At 34.6% G+C, this 24,769-nt stretch overlaps 2 protein-coding genes across 3 annotated transcripts; one reads left to right on the top strand and one right to left on the bottom strand.

The window, feature by feature from the left end:
- Positions 1 to 2,819: 2,819 nt before the first annotated feature.
- LOC148195387 (putative WRKY transcription factor 62) lies at positions 2,820 to 4,781 on the bottom strand. 2 transcript variants are annotated; one of them, XM_088094599.1, is made up of 3 exons: positions 4,383 to 4,781; positions 3,478 to 3,582; positions 2,820 to 3,356 (listed from the first exon to the last, which is right to left on the bottom strand). In XM_088094599.1, exons 1-3 carry the CDS (start codon positions 4,739 to 4,741, stop codon positions 2,918 to 2,920), a joined length of 903 nt encoding a protein of 300 aa, XP_087950725.1. In that variant the 5' UTR covers positions 4,742 to 4,781; the 3' UTR covers positions 2,820 to 2,917. The 2 variants fall into 2 exon arrangements, with proteins under 2 accessions (XP_087950725.1, XP_087950724.1); XM_088094598.1 differs by having other exon boundaries at positions 3,478 to 3,576.
- Positions 4,782 to 12,302: 7,521 nt separating this feature from the next.
- On the top strand, positions 12,303 to 18,503 carry LOC148195386 (uncharacterized). The gene is made up of 3 exons (XM_088095185.1): positions 12,303 to 13,061; positions 13,164 to 13,355; positions 17,241 to 18,503. The coding sequence occupies exons 1-3, from the start codon at positions 12,303 to 12,305 to the stop codon at positions 18,501 to 18,503; spliced, it is 2,214 nt and encodes a 737-aa protein (XP_087951311.1).
- The last annotated feature ends 6,266 nt before the right edge of the window (positions 18,504 to 24,769 follow it).

Raw genomic sequence — 24,769 nt, 5'->3', positions numbered from 1 at the left:
CCTGACTGGATAAGAAAACTGCAATCAAAGTGGTAATGGCTTTTTCTCATTTATCATTTCAGGTTGAAGTAATGTCGTAGCTCAACAAAGAAAGCTTGAAGTCCAGATAATTGTCGAGCTCTGTTTTACTTTCATAATAATATGTTGCTTTCATTTCAACTGTACAAATTCACTTCACCGTGGAATCAAATTTAGTATAATTTAATTGACAATTACATTTTCTTTATTGTATTGGTGAATGTTGCTCTTGATGGTGTTACATTTGTTGGGATTTTGTCTGGTTGTACGCATATGGGGTTAGTGAGAGATGGGTTTCTGCATTTCCAATCGATGGTTGGTAATTACTCAATTGTGCCTCAGATTGAGCATTATGGTTGTATGATGGATTTGTTGGGAAGAGTTATTGCCTCAGTTCAACTTCAAACCGAGGCATAATCCCTACTGCCTCGGTTCATCAACAGTCAAGGCCAAAAGTCTGACGAAAAAAATAGTAAAAAAAGGAACACACTTTACTGTCTCGCTTGCATTTGAACCGAAACTAAAACATACATTTTTTTGTCTCGGTCCTGAACCGAGGCAAAAAGTCACTTTTTGCCTCGCTTGTATATACCTCGGTTGCAGAACCGATGCATATAAACGAAAATAACCGCTGTCTTTTCCCTTTATTGCACTGGTGTAATATGCCTTATATGCTTCGGGTCCCCTTGAACCGAGACGTATAAGTTCGCCTAAATTACAAAAATGTCACCGCGTTTTGATAGGCTTCGGTTTCTCCTAAACCGAAGCCTATAGGACGAGTTAAAAAGCAGTTTTTTTACTAGTGCTAGGTGCAACCTCGACACCAGCTTGAACTTCAACCCCACCACACCAACAGTCCCACCACATCCAGGTGAAGAATAAGAGGCCAAGAGAAAAGCAAAAGTCAAAACAGAAACCAAGAAGCATGATTGCGGCCCTGTCGTGTGGCTCGGCACTCGTGGTTGTCGGATTGTGCATGTGCATTGTGTGGCCCTTGTAAGAAATTCCCAGATAGATCTAGAACCTCCTAATTTTAATCCCAATTAAAATTTCAATGAACCCTAATTTTAAAATCTTTCAGAAACCCCAATTTTTAAAATGTTTCTTTTATAAAATGCCACGTATAAGGGTTTCTTTTATAAAATGCCACTATGCAAGCCACGTTTCAACAACTATCTACGTCAACATCACAGGTCATCAAAGACTTAACTCCGTTAAGTCAATTTAACGGCAAGGGCCCAATTCAGTCAATTTTTCAATATAAAGGACCAAATTAGCGAAACCTATAAGACGAGATCTAACTGAAAAAACTCCACATAAATAAGGACTTCCGAAGGGGTTTAACCAAAAGAAAAATGGAGACATCTTGATCCCTTAGAGAAAGAGTGTGACTTGAACTTGCAAGATGAACAAGTGTATTAAAGAGGTTTGTCTCAATTCTACAAGAACAAACACTACTGTGTGTGAGACATTTTATGACAGGTCTATTAAGACAAAATTGTCTATACATCTGAAATTTCTTATGTTTTGAAGTTTAATCAAATAACATTAAACAAAATAATAAATTGGAAATAACATAGGAAGAAAACATAAAAATTAGAACCAAAATCCCCAACATAGAAAAGCTTAGGAAAACATTTAGGATTTTAGGAAATAGAAAAAAAACTAAGTCAAAACACCTAGACGTAATGCTAAACAATTGTTAAGTCAAAAGTTACTAAGAGAGTTAAAGCTAAAACGCGTAAAGCTTATTATACCTAAAGGGTATTCAGTTTAACTCTTGGGATAACGAAAGTCATGTCATTGACGAAAACACTCCAAAAGACTAAAACCTAAAACATCAAAGAAAACACAAACAATGCTAAATGTCGTCTATCTAAGAAGGCAATATCACAAGGATCGTTTACTCAACCTAAACGATACCATGAACTAAACTATTACTTTGTCTAACGGTGAAGTTTTTACTCAACACTTGGTATCTTAAGAAGAAAAACTTAATTGTTAAACGTTACCTCAACTGTAGGAAATCAAAAAACACTTTGTTGTTCTGAACAAACATTAAATAACATTAAATGTTCAACGTTAAAAAACAACATGTGGTGGACTAGGCCAGACGACCAGTTTTGACAGCACTACTTCAATATAAACATTCATCTCACTCTCCAAACACATTCTCATTCATCATTTCAACCATCCGCATCCAGACACATGATTTCCATGGAAGCAATTTCAATATTCATAAGGTGGATTTCCATCATTTGACACCAAAACTTGTTCCTTCATATTTTTGGGTCATGTTCCATCATTGATGTCAATTTTGCATATTAATGTGTTTGTCCTCTTCTATCATTTAGTATTCCACTTTCCATCATTTGGAATTTGAGCAAGTCACTCTTCCATCACATATGACATGCTTTCATTAAATTCACGACACAAATATCGAATCTTTTAAAAGGACGTTGAAGCAACACCCAAATTTGTAATTTGTTTAAGATGAAAAAAAAACACTCCACTCCACTTCCTACTCCCAGGCACCCTATACTCCTATGAGTTGAACCTAGCAAAATTGTTATGTATTTTAAAATAAATTCATATCTATGCACGTCCATATCAAAGTTTCATACATGCGAAATTACATTAAACTTCTTTCATAAAAGGTGAATAATATTAAGAATATATATAAAGTATATCAGTTTTGGAGTTACATTCAATACAACTTTCTCATCTAAATTTATTTATGTGTACATATTATTCTATCTAAAAGAATATGACTATTATTAGGTGCCTCAAGCACTGTAAAGACTTTCTAAATTAAGTAATAAAAGCAATTAACCTCTGTTCGAAGATGAAGTTACCAAAGCCCTTACAGAAATAAATAAATGTAGAAACTGGAGCATTCCTAGCCATCAAAATCCATATCGCTCCCATAAACTTGATCAAATAGAAAAGATTCAGTGGAGGATGGCATAGACTGCACAGTGTCATGCCTCAAACAATTGAAATCAAGTTCATAGTCACTTAACAGATTGTAATCTGAAGAGGGTAATTGGTTGTGTATACCACAGTCATCCGGAATCACTTCCATAGGCTCCTGTTTCGTGGATGAAAAAACTGATGATAAAAACTGGTATTTTTCTTTGGTCGGGAAGGTGGTACTGAAGCTAAGGAACATACAAGAGTCAGAAGAAGAAGCTGGTTCCAACATTATTTCTGGACTTTTGCAATTGTGATGACCATAATAAGTTGTTCGGTACAATGGAGGGTTCTCTTGAATCCTTTGAACCTGTTTGGTTGCTGGACAACCCTGATCATACTTGTGAGTGCATCTGTAGTAGGTCCTACACATATAGATTACCAGAATTGAATTATATTGGATAAGTATATATAAGATCATAAGAGAAAACCTATATAGAGAGAAAGGGAATTTTTGTTGCTTGAAATTGAAGAATATATATATACCTGAGGTATTTTGCATTGATGGTCATTTTCTGTCCATACTTTCTCCATATATAGCCATCTTCAATCAGGTGTGAGCTGTTCTTCTCCCATGTTGGTGCACTTGATGTCACAAGGGGGAAAATTCCAATGATTAAAGAGATTATTTACCTACTCAACTAATCCTGAAATCTAATGTATAACTACAAATATTTAGGCAATCAATTGCAAGGTATATAACAATTAACCAGTACAATCATTGTCATTCTATCTGTTAACACTGTAATGAAGCAAATTGTGATTATGACTAAAGGTTTAGTCTCGGTTAATTTTACTGGGAAAGTATCTTCTTTGCACTGTATATATATACAACTAGTACAGCATATCCTTTGATAGAACTTAGGAACAAATCTTTCACAGCACTGAGCTCATTTGAAGGACTATATTAAGGAAACACGTTATCTTCTAAAGAAATATTAACAGTAAATAAGTCCAGGAAATATTTTCAACAAAATATACAGTTAATATTAATAAAACTGAGAGAAAGAACAAGCTTTGGAAATTAATTTCAAAACTGAAACCATATATAGATAGAGTGGGCCAAAACAATTAGAATATTTTAAAATAAAAGTAACTTTATGATATTCAAGCTACAAAATTTAACATAACCTCTAAATTAAATTAGGTAGAAAAAGGATGCATGATTATTGAGATCAGCTACAGAGAAGTTTAGATCTAAAGAGACGATGCAATGAATTTGAGAACTCTATCTCCAACGAGAAATAAAATCCCACTTTGATTAGGCAAAAGCGATATATATCTTTCTAAACATAAAATGATAACAGAACTAATTAAACGATCCAATTAAGAAAATTAACAACAATCATCGCAAATAATTTGCTAATCAGACCTAAATGATATGTTCTTACTTTCTTTTGTGGGATATTCTTCGTCTTTTAGCATTGATGGAACTCTTGCAAACCCCATCCTTATCCTCAAGATTAGGGCATATGAGGGACGAAGAGACATCATTGACAGTGACAGGCATAACAAGAGCATCGGAAACATCACTTTGAGTGCTCAACAGCAAAAGGGTATTTGAGAACGATCTGAGTACCTTGCGAGCAAGATCCTCAGCAGATGGTAGCACTAACCCTTCTACTTCTGCATCTGTATGACTAGTGTTGGATTTATGAACAAGTATTTCAAGTAACTGGTTTGCTGTGTCACGCCCTTTGTTGAGCTCTTCTTCCATTGCTTTTCTTCCATTCGAAGCCTGATTCTCCATTGCTGATATATGAAATGGAGTACAGATTGGAGACACAAACACTGTCTTTTATTGAAAACAGCAATGCCCCCACTAGCAAATTTAAAATTGTTTGCTCTTCAGACTCCAGACAAAAACATCCCTGGCAGTATGAGCTCTTATTCTGACATCACAAGGGGCAACCTTGACCTTTCGGTTTTATGCATTCTGGAGCTGTGGGAGGGAATCATAGGATTCTATCCAGAAGTACATTAGGTTGGAAAAATTTATGATTGGTTGTTGCAAGGAACGGATTATAGTTTATAATTTCTTCTGTAGTTAAGTTCATCTGTTTTAATGGATTAACAAGGTTCTAAGCTAATATTATATATAGAGACAAATTCTCTTGTCCTTTAATGTTTATATTAGTGCACTAATTCATTGACTTGTATCTCAATTGGTTCTTTGTGTAAGGGTTAGAGTATTATTTATTGAAATTGGTGTGACAATAAAACCTCTGAATATGCGAATATCTCCCCTTTCTCTAAAATTAAGCTCCAACAATGTTTGTCAATGGGAAAACCTCCCAATCGAAGGGATTGATAATGTTACATACTCACATTTTAGCATTTTCAAATTTTAACTTTGCTCCACTCTATAAATTGTACTCACTGAATTTACTGATCGAAATGAGAAACTCTGCGTCACTTTTTCCATTCTTTTCTCACTGTGATTTATGTAAAAAATCACTCCTTTGTGACAGTTATTAATTACTGCGTCTTCATTGCTCAGAAAAAAGAGAAAAAATTTCCTATATCTTTCTGTTATTCATGTATATGGCTCAATTGAGTGCCAGTAGATAATGCCCAGTAACATAAATTTCTCAATTACTATAATTATAGAGGATTTAAACTCCAGTAAATTAAACGATTTGCATGCATCGAATGCAATTTGTTTGTAGTCATACTGCATGCAGCCAACATTTGATGATCTTACGTTTTCTATTTACAAGGATGGAACTAATTAATTAGCTACTGTCCAAGGAGAAGGCAAAAGATATATCTATAACATACCTAATAAGTTTTTTTTTTTTTTGTGATGTCTTGATTCTGAAATACGTTAGTTTTTTCTCCAAACTACCTTAACTTTACCTTTAGCAGGGATTCAAACACAAGAAATTACTAATCCATTTATCTTGGAATTATATTAACTCTAATTACCTGGCTGAGGCGAAATTGTACATGTGAATACAGCATTAATTATCTATTCTGGTTTAGGTTCACTTATATAATTCTGGAGATTAATTTTCCTTTGATACTATATTGTACTCTTGGATAGGAATTGACACACCTTATTTTAGCCCTTCTGAAAAAGTTTACTTAGCCTTTGCCTATATTAATTATACATGGAAACTCCAATTAGTTAATCTGATAAGTACTTAAAACTCATATAGGTGGACTTATAAAAAATAATATAGAACTCAAGTTTAGCTTTAAATGAGGTAAATTTAAAATTTGGGCACTAGTTGTCTAACATTGAGTTTGATTCCTTAACTACTCAATATATTTGTTTTGCATTAAACAAACCTATTATTTATATGTTTTAAATTTTGTAATTTGATGTTTGATAAAAATTTATACGAAGGAAAATTTAAATGATATTCAAATATAAATTATGCGGTGACAACTTTTTTTATATGAAATTAGAATTTATTAAGTAAATTTTATAACTGAACTTAAATTTATGTTATCATTGTCTGCATAAGTATTTCATTACCTTTAAAGATAAAGAAAAAGTAAATTTTACTTATTCATATAATCCACGTCAAAAAGGTTGTTTGTTGCGAAAGATTGACAAAGCTTATTAGCACTTAACAATACGCAAGTCAACTCATTTACAACTTCTTCATTGACTTCTACAATTGGGATATTACATATTGAATCATATTGAAAATGTCAACTTTTTTAATTCTTATAATAGATTTCAGACTTTCTAGAATAAAACATAATAATAATAATAATAATAATAATAATAATAATAATAATAAAAGGTCTTGCTAACAGCTGGTATGCAAATACCAAATTAATAAAAAGAAAAATTAATCATATATATATATATATATATATATATATATATATATATATATATATATATATGTATAAAGAGCTAAATTTTTTGAATCTCTCAATTTAGAACCATATTCATAGAGATGATGATTCATGCATCATATCTCATGTTCTTTCTTGGATAAAATATAGTTGAAAAAAATGATAAAACCTAGTTAATTTAATTAGCATTACTCACAACCATGTAATTGAAACCATAATCAACATGCATGTTGTCGTTGAGTTTGGTGCATTCATTTGATATCATATTTGATAAGGAAGTTATAAAGGGTACTCTAACCTGAATACAAGATGACATATTAAAGGAATAAACAAGATAAAGAACAAAATAATCGTAAAAGAAAAAGTGATGTTTGAGCACATTTTCTCCTATTTCTTTAAGCCTATTTCCTCTTCTATTTTTCCCTTCAATTTCCTCACTTTGGATAATGGAAACTTTTATTTTTCGGTTTTTAATGTTAGCTTTTGTGTGGGATATTTTTTTACATTACAACTAAGTATATCTGCTACGTAGAATCTGTGTTATGAACAATTTGTAGAATATAATCTTTGTGGGAGAGTCATACTTCAATGTGATTAAACCTACTTACCAACAAGTATATATATCTTACAAAAAATAGTTATAAAGTGAAAAGAAAAACAATTCCGAAAGGGTCAATTAATTATACGTTGGATTAGCTCATTCATGCATCAACCGAGGCAAAAGTTTAGTTGCAGAAGCAAAAAGCAGAGTTGATATCTACAGTATGAGACTCAGTTATGTGGTAATGCTAACTAGCAAACAGATAAACTAGTTAAAAATGGACAAAGTTGATTCAGCTGACATAGAAAGGTTCCATGATTTGAATAGTTCTTTTAATATACTATTTTCAATATAATGGCCAATATCAGTTAAACACAAACTTAAAAAAGTGTTTCCTAAAAGATGTCTTTGCCAGTTATTTTATTAAGCAAGATGACAGTGGTGGTTAGCATCTCTTAATGATGAGAGGAAGTGAATGGAAACTATACCTAAAATCAGGAGATGAGCATGGCAGTTACTACATTAGCTGAACTTGTCTAAATTAGCCTAGTGTAACCATTAAGATGAGCTAGGTCATTATAAATTAGGTAATAAAAGTTCAAATCACTTTTTAGACAGTACTAAATAGAAAAATATGGTAATACAGATCTATAGTTAGGTACATAAACAGGCCTTAGTTTTCAAAAATACACAACCCAGAATCTGTAAAACAATTGCTGCATCAAAAATCACAAGAACATTGTATAATAATATTATGTTCAGAAAATTTTGTTTCATTTTTATTCCTCTACTAATATCTCGTCAAGGGAACTAGTCAAGACTTCATCTAAAAATAAAATAAAACAGAGAAGAAGAAATTGTACATTATGTAAAATAAACTAAACTTATGGAGGGTTATCTATTATAACTCAAAATAAAACAAATATGTTGTCTTACATATACCATATTAATAACTACTCGAGCAGCAGTTCTCCTTATACCTCTACTTTTTCGTCCTAGACCTTTAAAATTCTTATATTGTCCTTTTTATTAATAATTATTGACTTTCGAACGCCGATTAACACTTTACCAGTTTTCGAACATCGGTTAACATTTTACTGGCGTTCGAATGCAGGTTAACATTTTTATTTTTAATTTATTTTGACGATTATGATAGGCATAGGCACGATGTAAAAGTGGTTGAGGACACACCTGTGCATCGTTGGTTTAAGAATTCTTTAGAAGATGAAAAAATGGATATTTGGGTTAATAGCTATCACCATCAAGGGGGTGAAGAGAATGGCCCAACGTTTTGTTTCAATGGCCTTTGCACCTGATGGTTTGATTGAAGGGTTTTATGACCCTAATACTTATAATCCAGAGAGGGTAAGTTCATTATGGGATTGCCATTTCACCCTGAGCGTATGATGAAGCCTGATTCGGATGATTTTGTATGGTATGGAGGATAGGCCAAACAATTAACATTCATGACCGTTCGGTCTATTCCTTGTGTTAAAGGTCAGGCAGACTAATGTTGGGTCAGCACTTAAGTTATTGGTGTTAGGCCAATGCTTAAGTTGTTCATGTTGGGCCATAATTGAGCCAACATTCAAGATATTGTTATTGGACCAATGGTTTGGGCAAATAAACAATTAATAAATTAATAACAGAATGATTAAAGATATTGATAACTGATTGTAGGATAAGAAAATTCTTTATGAGTAACAGACCGAACTTAAAGGTAAGTTCGTATTATTGGACCTATGCCAGTCTAGAGTCCATGAAATAACTTATAAATAGGAGGTTAAGCCACAAAGGCAAGCAGGTTGAACTAATTCTGAGTACTCACTTTCTATTAAATATTATCACGCAAAGTCACTAACTTGAGTGTCAGAGTGCCTTTTGCAGGTACCCTCCCACTCGGCTCGAACTAGAAGAATTTGAAGTAGGAGGTTCAGAGGTCAGAGAGTAAGGAAGGTGACAACAGAAAGGTGTGTCTCTCGGTCATATTAATTATATACAAAAACATTTTGACGCCCACCGAGGGCCCATAGTAAGCAGAAGAAACCCAATGGTGACCATAAGAAACATAGAAGAACAATAAAGTACGAGGGAGTTGATCAAAGATATGCAAGCCTAAATGCAAACACAACTATTGGAGATGTAGAGGAAGTACGAGGAGGAGATTACGGCGTTAAGGGCGGAGAATGTTGTTCGTCGTGAACAACTCGTTTAGCATTCGGCGTCAGCAGCTTCGTCGGCCCAAAGGAATCGCGATCGGGAGGAACGTTCCAGCGTGGCCAGTCATAACCAGCCAACATCCCACCTCGTCAATCCGGACAGTCGAGATGGAAGGAAAGTAAACAATAAGGCCATACCTACAGCAATACCTCTGCAAATAGTTTCAAAAGGTTTACTTCCCTTCACGACAACTATTATGGAAACTCCTATGCCGGAGAAGCCTCCTCCTATGTTAGATAAGTATGATGGTTCCACAAATCCAAATGATCATCTCAGAACGTTCATTAATGGGATGACATTTTACTCATCCAGTGACCCTAGTGATGTGCAGAGCTTTTTCATTATCACTCAAGGGAGAGAGGCATTGGAATGATATAACACCCTTACCCCAAATACGGTGTGGACTGTTTTGCCATCGTAGAGTCTCTTTTCGGGAGACAATATGCTTGCAGTTGAGTGCAAGAATTAACGCACATAGCGTTGGTGAATATTAGACAGGAGAAGGAAGACACTTTAAAAGCTTTTATGAAAAGATATAGTGATACAGTGCGACGAGTTAAAGATGTTCATCAATCCTTTATCATCAACAACTTGTCTTCATGCCTAAAAGCAGGATCGTTTGTAGAACGTCTAATTGCTAGACTGCTTAAAACCTTAGACGAAGTCAAGGAAAGAGTTGCTGAATTTCTCCACATAGAAGATATGTGAATTTGACGGATAAAACAACAACATGAAGCCTCAACAGTCAGAGAAAAAAAAGGATGGAAAGCGATTATTCGGCAATAATGAAAAAGGGAAGAAGCTAGGAAAAACCGAGCTCATGGAAAATTAGCGGCCAATTGGGAAGGACCATTTCGTATCACATAAGATTTGATGAATGAAGCTTATCGTATCGAGTTATTGAACGGAAAAGCCATTCCTAATACTTGAAATGCAATTCATCTCAAGTTTTACTTCAGTTGAATTTTGCTATCATGTTTTGTTTCAATTGAATTCTTTAACCAAGACTTATGTTATTTTAATTCTTTTGTGCTTGTACTTTTGTTGTGAATAAAACCAAACAGTTTCCATTCAATCACAGGTTGTGAGATAGTGTCAACAAATCTAGGAAATGTTCTCAATGAACTTTTAGTCCAAGCCGAGAAGTGATAAAAGTTCTCAATGAGCTGTCACCCCCATCCAGTAAGAACATTCTCAATGAATTCTTAGTCCAAACCAAGAGGTGATAAAAGTTCTCAATGAATTATTACCCATGTCCACTTAGAACGTTCTCAATGAACTCTTAGTCCAAACCGAGAGGTGATAAAAGTTCTCAAAGAGCTGTCACCCTCGTCCACTAAGAACGTTCTCAACGAACTCTTAGTCCAAACTGAGAGATGATAAAAGTTCTCAACGAATTGTCTGTTACCAATGAAGAGCATTGGTAAATTTGAAGATAAACAATTTTGATGATGCTGAAAGATGATACATTGTTATTGTTGTTTTAAAAGCAATTTGTAGATTATAAATGTATTAGGAAAAGTCTTCAACATGTAATACTTAGAAAAATTCGTATTTTTAGAACTGCTACGCATTTAATCGATTATTAGAAGCTATAATCGATTATCCTGAGCCCTTCTGAAAAACCTCGTTGCTCTGGAATAATCGATTATTACTCCGAATAATCGATTATCACAGTTCTGATGAGAACTGCCAAAAGTCTCTGGAATAATCGATTATTCCTCAGGATAATCGATTATCACTTTTTGAAAACCCTGTAACGGACTCGAATAATCGATTATCACTAACAATAATCGATTATCTGCGGCAGTTATAATTCATCTTTGCAAACTTTAGACCAGTGGGCTATATAGATGAGTTCCAGAACTCTTAGAAAAAACTCTGAGCTTTTGAGAATACAGTGTTATCTGAGGAAGTTCTAAAAAGCTAGTTCAAGTGCTTTGCCTGGTCTCGTGAATAGGAGAAGCTCGCGTTTCGTGTGTCGATAGTCGGAGCGGTTCTCTTCGAGTTGGCAAGGTGGTCATCTTCCGGTTCGTTCGTCGAAGGAAGGTTTTTTATTTGTTTTTATTCACTCTTATTGTAATTTGTAAAACTGTTTTTAGTGAAAACGTTAATCACTTTTTATAGTGATTAACAACTGGACATAGATTCTTTTGAATCGAACCAGGATAAAAATTCTGTGTTGAATTTTCTTGCTCTCTATACTCTTTACATTTTACGCATATCAACTGTTTGATAAATTTTCTCTAAGAAAATTGTTTTTCTAAAACGGACTATCAAAACTTGATTTGTGACCGTAACACGCTTTCCGAGTATTTTATTCCGCTGCGCGACTCTATAACGGTACCGATTGTTCCGACAATTGGTATCAGAGCTTGCTTTGATATTCTTTCAAACTTTTGCGAAAATGGCCGGTCATCAAAATCAAGTATATGCTGAGGGTGCATCCATCAACAGACCACCTCTTTTTACGGGTGATAACTATGCATTCTGGAAAGTCAGAATGGAAATTTTTATGGAGTCTGTTGACAGAGGCATCTGGGAAGCTGTGCTAAATGGTCCCTATATTCCTAAAAGAACTGTTGATGGTGTAGAAGTAGAAAAACCATACTTTAATTGGACTCCTGAGGAAAGTAGAAGAGCCCAATTTGATATTAAGGCTCGTAATATTATTTCATCTGCTGTAGTACTTGATGAATTTTATAGAATTTCAGTGTGTAAGACAGCACAGGAGATGTGGGAGGTCCTCAGAGTCACACATGAGGGTACAGACGACGTGAAACGTGCAAGGAAGAACACGCTCATTCAGGAGTATGAGATGTTCAGAATGCAGCCTGGAGAAACAATATCTGATGTCCAGAAGCGTTTCACTCACATTGTGAACCACCTGACAGGTTTGGGTAAGACTTTTGACACTGATGAATTGAATGTGAAAATATTGAAATCATTAGACAGGTCTTGGCAACCAAAGGTGACTGCCATTTCGGAGTCTCAAAACCTCACTCAAATGTCAACGGCGATTCTCTTTGGAAAGCTTCGTGAGCATGAGCTTGAGCTAAGAAGATTAACTACAGAAGAGGATCAAGGCAAAAGAAAGACGCTTGCCCTCAAGTCTGAAATCTCAAAAGGAAAAAGTTCTAAGAGAATTGAGGATGATGATTCCGATAACGATGAGGAAAACATGAGTCTTATGATTAAGAAGTTTGCTAAATTTATGAAAGCAAAGGGAAAAGACAAATACCATGGAGAAAGGAAAGAAAATCGAGGATCTCCATCAAGCATTAAATGTTATGGATGTGGAGAAAGGGGTCATGTGAAGACTGACTGTCCTAAGAATAGGAAAAGTGAAGAAAAGAAAGAAAGAAAGTTTCCAAAGAAGAAGAAAGCTTACATAGCTTGGGAAGACAATGCTTCTAGTTCTTCAAGTTCAAGCGATTCAAATGAAGAAGCAAACTTGTGCTTAATGGCAGACTTAGAAGATGCAGGAAGCCAAGTAAGTAATTCTAGCTTAGAGTCAAGTGATGAGTTTGACTTACAAAAGGCATTTCTTGATTTGTTAAATGAATCTGAAAAACTTGATGTTGCTCATAAAAAGCTAAAGAAAGAGCATGATGAATTGAATTTGAGGTATGAAAAAGCACTAGATGATGAAGTTGTTTTGAGAAACAAAGTTAGTAATTTGGAAACTAAATTATCTGAATGTGATACTGTTATACAACCTGCTGAATGTCTATCATGTAAAAGTCATATGTTTGATATTGACATTCTTGAGAATTTACTTGCAAAGGCAAATAAGTCTAAGTCACATGCCAAAACAATCTTTGAGAGAAGCAATGCTAGAAGTGGAAACATGCATCTACACAAAAAATATAAAGTGATAAGAACTCGTAGAGTTTGGGTAGAAAAAGGAACTCTTGTGAAAAATAAAGTGAATGAGGCTTGTTGTTTTTACTGCATGAAATTTGGTCACACCTCAAACAAATGCAACATCAAACATTTTGGTGTTCCAAATGGTAAATATGCATGGGTTAAAATTGTAAAATGATGTATATTATGCATAAACTAACCCAAAGGACCCATAATAAGATTGGGGACCTAAAGTCTTGCTAAAATTTGTTTTGTAGGAACTTACTAAGTCAAAGAAGTCACTGTGGTATCTTGACAGTGGTTGTTCAAGACACATGACCGGTGACAAGAAAAGGTTTATTTCTTTTGAGAAGAAGAAGCAAGGATTTGTGACCTATGGAGATAATAACAAAGGTAGAATCATTGGCACTGGAGACATTGGAGGAGGAAACACATTGACTATAAAGGACGTATTATGCGTTGAAGGTCTCAAACACAATCTCCTAAGCATAAGTCAATTATGTGACAAGGGTCTCAAGGTAACCTTTGAAAGTGATAGATGTACCGTATATTTTAAAAATTCTACTGAAATTGCTTTGCAAGGTGTTAGGCATAATAACATTTACTTGATTGATATTGAACATGCATCTAGTCATAGTATAACATGTTTAGTTGCCAAAGAGGAAAATCCTTGGTTATGGCATAAAAGAGCTGCGCATATTCATATGCAACATTTAAATAAATTGAGTTCAAAAGATCTTGTGATTGGTTTGCCTAAATTAAAATTTGAGAAAGACAAAATATGTTCTGCATGTCAAAAGGGAAAGCAAACCAAATCCTCTTTTTCGTCTAAAAACATGATTTCAACATCAAAACCTTTAGAACTTTTGCATATGGACTTGTTTGGTCCATCTAGAATTAAAAGTTTTGGTGGAAACTACTATGCTCTTGTGATTGTTGATGACTACACTAGATTTACTTGGACATTGTTCTTAACCTTGAAAAGTGAAGCTTTTAAAGCATTCAAATCATTTGCAAAACGTGTTCAAAATGAAAAGGATTTGAAAATCAAAACCTTGAGAAGTGATCACGGTGGTGAGTTTGAAAACGAATCTTTTGAAAAGTTTTGTGAAAAACATGGAATTGCTCATAATTTTTCTGCTCCAAGAACTCCCCAACAAAATGGTGTTGTTGAAAGGAAAAATAGGTCATTAGAAGAACTAGCTAGGACTCTTTTAAATGAATCTAATGTGCCAAAACACTTTTGGGCTGATGCAGTTAGTACTGCTTGTTACGTGTTGAACAGAATGATAATTAGGCCTATTCTTAAGCTAACTCCCTATGAACTGTTTAATGGTAGAAAACCAAATGTATCTCATTTGAAAATCTTTGGATGCAAATGTTTTGTTTTGAATAATGGTAAAGATAATCTAGGCAAATTTGATGCTAAATCTGATGAGGCAATCTTCTTAGGATACTCTTTAACTAGCAAAGCATATAGGGTGTTTAATAGAAGAACCCTGAAAATTGAAGAATCAATGCATGTTGTCTTTGATGAAATTGTGGACCTTGAGGTGAACCCTCTTGAGTCAAATAAACCAATTGCAGGTGATGAGGATTATTTGAGGGAAGCTCTTGAAGAGATGTATCTAAATGAAAACTATCCTCCAGAAACTCAAAATGAACATCAAGTAGTTGATCCTAAAAGCTATCAACAACCAAGAGGACTTTCTCTGGACAACATCATCGGAGATATGTTAAAAGGGGTAACTACTAGACACAATCTTAATAATTTCTGCTTAGCAGTAGCTTTTGTGTCTCAGGTAGAACCTAAGAACATAAAGGAAGCTCTTCAAGATGATAAATGGTGTGTTGCTATGCAAGAAGAACTCAATCAATTTGAAAGGAATGATGTTTGGGAACTCATTCCTAGACAAGATGATTATCAAATCATTGGAACAAAGTGGGTGTTTAGAAACAAGCTTGATGAAGATGGCAACATCACCAAGAACAAAGCCAGGTTAGTTGCAAAAGGCTACTGCCAAGAGGAAGGTATCGACTATGATGAAACTTACGCCCCAGTAGCCAGGTTAGAAGCAATTAGATTGTTACTTGCGTATGCATCCTTGATGAAGTTTAAATTGTATCAAATGGATGTGAAAAGTGCATTTTTAAATGGTTTCATTAAAGAAGACGTATACGTTAGTCAACCTCCTGGTTTTGAGGATTTTAAATATCCTAATCATGTTTATAAGTTGAAAAAGGCCTTGTATGGTCTAAAACAGGCACCTAGATCTTGGTATGAAAGACTTAGTACTTTCTTGATTGAAAATGACTTCTCTAGAGGAAAGGTTGATTCAACCTTGTTTATTAAAAAAGTAGAAAAACATATCTTGATTGTTCAAGTATACGTAGATGATATCATTTTTGGGTCTACAAATGATTCATTGTGTGAGGGATTTGCACAAATCATGCAAGGTGAATTTGAAATGTCTATGATGGGTGAGCTTAACTTCTTCTTAGGACTGCAAATAAAGCAAATAGATGGGGGAACTTTTGTCTCCCAAACTAAATATTGTAGAGAAGTGCTTAAGAAGTTTGGTATGGATACTTGTAAAGAGGCCAACACACCTATGGCAACGTCCTGCTATTTAGATAAGGATGAATCTGGTGAAGGAGTAAATGAAACCATGTTTAGAGGAATGATAGGATCCTTACGTTATCTAACTGCTAGTAGACCAGACATTATGCAAAGTGTGTGTGTGTGTGCTAGGTACCAAGCTAATCCTAAAGAATCTCATCTCATTGCTGTCAAACGGATTTTGAAATACCTTAAAGGCACCCCATCTTTTGGACTTTGGTATCCTTCTGATGCTTTACCTAGTTTGATAGGTTATTCTGATGCAGATTATGGTGGCTGTAAGATTGATAGGAAAAGTACTAGTGGAACATGTCATTTTCTGGGCTGTTCTTTAGTGTCTTGGCATTCAAAGAAACAAGCTTGTGTAGCCTTGTCTACCACTGAAGCTGAATACATTGCTGCTGGAAATTGTTGTGCCCAAATTTTATGGATGAAACAACAACTGGAGGATTTTGATATCTTCCTTGATCACATTCCTCTGAAATGTGATAATACTAGTGCTATCAACCTCACTAAGAACCCCATAATGCACTCCAGAACTAAGCACATTGAAATTAGACATCATTTCTTGAGAGACCACATTCAAAAGGGAGATTGCCAAATTGAATACATTGACACTTTACATCAATTGGCTGATATCTTCACTAAAGCACTACCTAAAGATAGATTCTATGAGCTTAGAAGAGAGTTAGGAGTGTTAGATATGTCCTAAATTCAAACTTTATAAAATTTTCTCAATTCTGGTACGATCAGCGCTTTTAATCGATTATCAAAAGATAATAATCGATTATTTCTTAGCTTTGGAAAAACCCCTATTCGCAGATAATCGATTATCACTTATAATAATCGATTATTTTTAGCTTTGGCCAAAACCCCTATTCGCAGATAATCGATTATCACTTACAAATAATCGATTATCCATATTCAAAACCAAAACTGGACTTGTATGCGAAGATAATCGATTATCTTCATGAATAATCGATTATTACACAATTTCTGGAAAGTGACTTATGAGCAGATAATCGATTATCACTTAGAATAATCGATTATTACGCGATCTGTTTCAAAAATATAGCCGTTACAGTGAATCCTAACGGCTGGAAACGGTCATAAACGGCTAGATTCTCCATTTTTTCTTATAAATAGCCCCCTATAATCGATTATTACTCACTTCTTTGCACCCAGAAACCTGCTGTACCCACATCTGAACCAAATCTCTCCTCTTTATTCTTTCCTTCCAACGTTTCTTTTGTGCCCACTTCTCTCATGGCTGATTCAAGAAGAACCCGAAGGAGGACTGCTGGTGCTTCTTCCTCTCGCTCCCGCAATGTTCGTCCTGCTTCCATCGAAGGTTGGATTTCAGATGAGGAGCAACATGGTGACTATGTTCATTTCTGGCAAGAACGCCGAATCATGGCGGTAAAGTTCATCCGTCTCGACTTTTATCGTTATTATGGCTTTCAATTTCCAGATTTGTTTCGTGCTCAAGGACTTACTCATCTAGTGGAGCAAAAGGGGTGCATATACCCTGATCTTATCCGTGTCTTCTACTTCAATATGCGTTATCGTGACGGCATCATCACAACAAAGGTAAAAGGTGTCCCTATAATTCTGGATGATGACATATGGACAAATGTTGCACAACTCACACTATGGGATGATGCTGTCAAAGTCCATCTTGGAGTTCCGGACTTCAATCGTCTCCTCGCCTTTCAATCTTTTTTGCGTCATCCTGAACACCAAATCAATCGTCGACAATTGCTTGTGGGTGGATTCAAGGTTGAAGAAAGGATGATTCATTACTTAATTGTATGGATCCTATGTCCTCGTGCCACTAACCATGCTCAATGCTCGGAGCAAGATCTTCTACTACTATATGGGATTTTAAATCACATCCACATTGATTGGCCAGCCCTCATCTCCGACACCATGGTAAAGGCCAAGAAATATTCTTCTTATCATTTTCCATATGCACTTCTCATCTCTCGAATTTTAGAATACAAAGGTGTAAGTGTGGACGGCGAACTCACTACCTCCATTCAAGCAATTGGCACTGAAATTGGTGAGACAACATTTCGCCAAATGGGTTTTGTTGCTCGTGGCCGTGTGATCATTCACAAGGATGATGATCACCACGAAAATGTCAATGACGATATGGAGGCCCATATGGTTGATCCTGTCCCAGCTGCTACCTCTGCTGATGATGGTCCTTCTCACATGCCTTCAAATTCATCCCTGACTATGGAGGAGCATTTTGCAAACCTGTCTAAACAACTGGAGGATATGCGTCTCTTTCAACAATCTCACTTTGACCAAATATATGAGTGGCAACAAAATCATGAAGAATTTGTGATCGACCAGTTCAATGACCTTGACACTCGCATTGGAAACATTGAAAATCATTTTAATCTCCAACCTCTAGAGAGACCACCAAGTCCTGAATTTTAGATTTAGGATTTTCTGATTAGTGTGCTTTCATGTTTGTTTGTTTTGAATTCCTAGAATGTTTTATCATCTTCATGTCTTGCTTTATGTGCCCTTGTACTCTTTAATGTTTTCCTGAATAAAATGATCTACTGTTTTAGTACTTACACTGTTTAATTGAGGGGAGCTCATATTAAGGGGGAGCATTATCACTCTTTTTGCTTATGATCAAAAAGGGGGAGAAATATGTGCAGTTACTACTAACTCCTACTGTTGTCTCTTAGTTTGTATCTTTTGCAGATAACCCAACATTGCTTTTAAAAAGTGATTTTTGATCATCATCAAAAAGGGGGAGATTGTTACCAATGAAGAGCATTGGTAAATTTGAAGATAAACAATTTTGATGATGTTGAAAGATGATACATTGTTATTGTTGTTTTAAAAGCAATTTGTAGATTATAAATGTATTAGGAAAAGTCTTCAACATGTAATACTTAGAAAAATTCGTATTTTTAGAACTGCTACGCATTTAATCGATTATTAGAAGCTATAATCGATTATCCTGAGCCCTTCTGAAAAACCTCGTTGCTCTGGAATAATCGATTATTACTCCGAATAATCGATTATCACAGTTCTGATGAGAACTGCCAAAAGTCTTTGGAATAATCGATTATTCCTCAGGATAATCGATTATCACTTTTTGAAAACCCTGTAACGGACTCGAATAATCGATTATCACTAACAATAATCGATTATCTGCGGCAGTTATAATTCATCTTTGCAAACTTTAGACCAGTGGGCTATATAGATGAGTTCCAGAACTCTTAGAAAAAACTCTGAGCTTTTGAGAATACAGTGTTATCTGAGGAAGTTCTAAAAAGCTAGTTCAAGTGCTTTGCCTGGTCTCGTGAATAGGAGAAGCTCGCGTTTCGTGTGTCGATAGTCGGAGCGGTTCTCTTCGAGTTGGCAAGGTGGTCATCTTCCGGTTCGTTCGTCGAAGGAAGGTTTTTTATTTGTTTTTATTCACTCTTATTGTAATTTGTAAAAGTGTTTTTAGTGAAAACGTTAATCACTTTTTATAGTGATTAACAACTGGACGTAGATTCTTTTGAATCGAACCAGGATAAAAATTCTGTGTTGAATTTTCTTGCTCTCTATACTCTTTACATTTTACGCATATCAACTGTTTGATAAATTTTCTCTAAGAAAATTGTTTTTCTAAAACGGACTATCAAAACTTGATTTGTGACCGTAACACGCTTTCCGAGTATTTTATTCCGCTGCGCGACTCTATAACGGTACCGATTGTTCCGACATTGTCACCCTCGTCCACTAAGAATGTTCTTAGTGAACTCTTAGTCCAAACCGAGAGGTGATAAAAGTTCTCAATGAACCGTCACCCTCGTACGTTCTTAATGAACTCTTAGTCCAAACCAAGAGGTGATAAATGTTCTCAAGAACTGTTACCCTCGTCCACTAAGAACGTTCTCAATGAACTCTTAGTCCAAATCGAGAGGTGATAAAAGTTCTCAATGAACTGGCACCCTCGTCCACTAAGAACGTTCTCAATGAACTCTTAGTTCTAATCGAGAGGTACTAAAAGTTCTCAATGAACTATCACTCTTGTTCAATAAGAATGTTCTCAATGAACTCTTAGTCTAAACCGAGAGGTGATAAAAGTTTTCAATGAACTATCACTTTTGTCCACTAGGGAACATTCTCCATAAACTCCTAGGCCAAACCGAGAGGTGAGGAACATTCTCAATGAACTGTTACTCTCGTCCATTAGGGAACGTTCTTCATGGACTCCTAGGCAAAATCGAGCAGTGAGGAACGTTTTCAATGAACTATCACTCTCGTCTACTAGGCAACGTTCTTGGTGAACTCCTTGGCCAAACCGAGAGGTGAGAAACGTTCTCAGTGAACTCTCGTTCTCGTCCACTAGGGAGCAATTCATAGCTCTATGGGGATTCACAAGGTCTTCACTCGACAACATAACTGAAGAGCCGAGTCAACCAATTGTTTATTAGATATATGCTCAACTACATTTTTCTCGTCTTCAGCTAAGTTAAAGTTTATCTCATGGCCTAAAAGGCAGAGCTCTAAATACCACCAGGGAGCAAACGAGAAGGAGTAACAACATTCTTATTCTTTTTACCAGCACCACCCATCTCAGAATGTTGTCCAATGGTGCACAACTCTCTTCTTTTGACAAGAGCAGTTACGATATCGAGCCTATTATAAGTCCTATAGTTAACCTTGACTTAGGCCGAATGGTTAACTCGGACTTGGAGGGCATATGTATGGTTTGGAGGATAGGCCGAACGGTTAACATTCATGACCGTTCAGTCTATTCCTTATGTTAACGGTCAGATAGACTAATGTTGGACTAACGCTTAAGTCATTGGTGTTGGTCCAGCACTTAAGTTAATGTTGAGCCATAATTGGGCCAACATTCAAGATATTATTATTGGGTCATGGTTTGGGCAAACAAATAGCTAATAAATTAATAACAAAATGATTAAAGATATTGATAACTGATTGTAGGATGAGAAAGTTGTTTATGAGTAACAAACCGAATTTAAAGGTAAGTTCGTTTTATTGGACCTATGTCAGTCTAGGATCCATGAACTAACTTATAAATAAAAGGCTAAGCCACAAAGGTAAGCAGGTTGAACTAATTCTGAGTACTCACTTTCTATTAAATATTATCATGCAAAGTCACTGACTTGAGCGTCGGAGTGCCTTTTACATATACTCTCCCACTCGGCACGGACTAAAAGAATTTGAAGTAGGAGGTTCAGAGGTCAGAGAGTAAGGAAGGAGACAACAAAAAGGTGTGTTTCTTAGTTCTATTTTGATTACCCATGATGATCCTTTGCTTATAAGGTTTGAAAATATATCACCTTTTTTCGAGATCTATTGAATGTTATTGGTCCAAATATTGGCTATAGTTGATTTAACATTTGCAATTTCATTGAAAGTGCAAGAATTTGTCCAGGGGTTGTTGCTTATTAGAAGAAGTTGAACAACTTAACCATAGTCCAAAAGCCTATTAAGCTTAATAAGGAAATGGAAAACAAAAGAAAGATTATAGTGTGTAGTTTCTCAACAATTTGTTAGAAGTGGACTTTTAAGCCTAACTCAACCCCACAAAACTGGCTTGTAGGGTGAGGTTTGCACCTACTTATAAACTATGAATTGACCTTATATCTAGTCGATGTGGGACTTCCAACACACACCCTTCACGCCGAGGTATAGACATCTCGTGCGTGATAGTAGAAATTGGGTGGTCCGATAACGGCCCGATAGCGGGTGGAATATATAGAAGAATAGAAAGCCCACTTAGAACTCGCTAGGATAGACTCTAACCAAGCTCTGATACCATGTTAGAAGTGGACTTTTAAGCCTAACTCAACCCCACAAAACCGGCTTGTAGAGTGAGGTTTGCACCTAAACTATGAATTATCCTTTTCTCTAGTCGATGTGAGACTTCCAACACAATTCACCTAGTTCAAAAAGGAAGCTTAATAAGAAATAAAAAAAATTAGAAAAAAATCTTAACCAGCATTCGAATGTCGATAAAATGTTAATCGATATACGAATGTTGATGAAGTGTTAACCGACGTTCGAATGCCGATAAAATATTAACCCATATTCAAAAGTCGATGGTTATTAAAAGGATAATACAAAAATTTTAGAATCACGGAACGAAAAGACATAAATGTAGGGAGAATTGCTCTAACAACTGTTACTACGTTAAAAACAACAATAATATTCTATGTTTTCAAATGTTTTTATTGAAATAGTTCCATATATATATATTACTTTGAATAAGAAAGAGAAAATAATTTATTTAAAAACATATAATTAAAAAAGTTATTGGAATATACTCGGTTCAGCAGTAGGAGTTATAATAATAATATGTATGAGTTTTGGCAGGTACTACCAGTCTTCTATCCAGTTCGAATAACATGATTGACTAAATTCTATATCATTATTCTGGAATCCTTTAAAGGTCAAAAGTGAGAGATCTTCATTAGAATTGTTATAGTCTGAATACTCATAGTTCTATAATATTGGTAATGGCTAGATTTACTACTATACCTATCTAGTAATATAACATCAACAAATTTAAAACACTTTTATATAGCTCATTTTATAACGAAGGGAGAACAAGATTAGATAAAAGGGTAAAATGGCTTAAAATAGATCTACAGTTTAGGCTTGTTGATTTTGTTTATTATCTTCTTAGGTCAAACCCCTTCATCTAAATGTTATAAAAAAAGGCAACAGACTATCAATTAATTAATATGATGGTGTTCTTATAGTTGCAGTCTGCTACGAGAATTGCAATACAACAGTGTTATTTTTTCATATATATTTTTCCAGAACAAGTCCTCAATCATAGAGTTTCACGTTATCATCATTCTATTTCAATTGTATCACAAGAAAAAGTAAGATTTTAATTTCAATACACCCTTGTTTTTTCATTCAACTCCCGTTTAGTACAAAATTCGTCAACAGAAAAAAAATAAAAGAATTAATTTGGGTATATTAAAACTATCCATTATATTAAAAACAAGCAGTGTTATTTGTTATGAAAACATGTGTTTTTTTATATATATACAACAGTTTCTTAAAAAAATCACTTTTTAACACAAGCACAAACATATTTAATAAAGTAAGCTATAAATGTACTAGTAATATGAATTGTATATATATGACTATAACATTGCGATTATTGCCCACAAAATTTGATGTGATTAAAAACAACACAGATGACTTGATTCTGTTTCATCTGCATAATACAGGTACCTTCAGTTCAAACAAGGTAATATTTTTTTCTTCTATCTTAAATCTGAATTAAAAGCAATACTATTATTATTATGATAATTGAAAGAATGCTTACGGAAAACTCAAACCATTACCTCCATAACTTGAATTTTGAAGCACTTGCAAGTTCCCCAAAATCTGTTCGTCTCTAGTTGGTAGCTGAAAGCATCGTTAACGCTCGTAAACAGCAAAAGGGTATTTGATAAAGATCTGAGTATTGATGAAGCACAAGATCTTCAGCAAACAAAGTTGAAGAAGTTGGTTCTAATGAAACTTTTGCGTCTTCTGATAAGTGCTTCTGTGCCTTTCTGCAATGACAAGAGTGGGAATTTTTTTACTATTTTTTGTCTCTGATAGTATTTTGTTTTCATTTCCTAATTTGGTGGGAACAAAATGAGGTGCAAGCCACGACCTACGATAAACAAATAGCAATTAACAGAAGATAAAGTTTTTAATTGGAAATCTCGAGACAAGCTCTTTGACAAATGCAAGCGCTAAGACCAACTTTCCCACGCTCCAAGAACTGTGTGCACAAGGTACAGACACATCCAATGAAGCTCCACAACGTATATGCACACTGACGTCATCACTATTGCGTAAGGGCTTCTGTCTCTGTCGTCAGACAATTAATTACTCAATTAAATACTATGATATCGCCAGGGCTAACTATATTAGTAGAATTTTTGCCTTTAAACTCGCAAATTATAACTCATTTTATACAGTGTTAAAAAATAAATTATCAGCAAAGATAAAAATATATTACATTCACATCCGTTACAGTTAGGTGAAAAAATAAATATCACTCTTCCGAATTTTTTAACATGCATATACCAATTTTTAACATTATCTCTATTAAAGTCCAATTTTTTTTTAATTTATTTCAAAGAAAACCAATTTATCTTAAAATAAAAAAATCACACCTACAATTAATAAGTATAAACTTTCAACTCATTTTTTTAGCTACTGTTAATATGTCAAAAATGTAACAGGTTAATTTATTTTCTGTCATCAACGAAATAAATCCAGAAACTAAGATTTTCAGAAACCAACTCCACTAAATCCAGGAAACCAACTCTACCTTAATTAAAAGAAACATTTTTAATTTTATTCCAAATTTAACACAATTGTCTAAAACAGTTTATTCCAGAAAAAAATACCTCTAATCGACACATCACTTTTGAAGCCGAAAGAAAAATAGTCCACAAAACTAAGACCCGCAATTAAAACCAACACATATCACATGTTGCGGTATTGTTCTTTCCTGAAACCCAGAATTTTCTTTTACTTTTTTATTTTTATTTTTTGAATTTTTTGTTTGCAATTTTTTTTAAGAGTATTTTGCTTGTTTTAGTTTAATAAATTATATTTTATAATATTAAAATATTAATATATATTAAATTATATTCAAACATTATATTAAACAAAATATTTAATTAATTTTAATTTCAAAAAAT

Source organism: Vigna umbellata, chromosome 7 (genome assembly GCF_029865625.1).
Source record: "Vigna umbellata cultivar VRB3 chromosome 7, Vumbellata_1.0, whole genome shotgun sequence".
Lineage (NCBI taxonomy): Eukaryota > Viridiplantae > Streptophyta > Magnoliopsida > Fabales > Fabaceae > Vigna > Vigna umbellata.
This window is presented reverse-complemented; position numbering and strand designations above follow the sequence as displayed.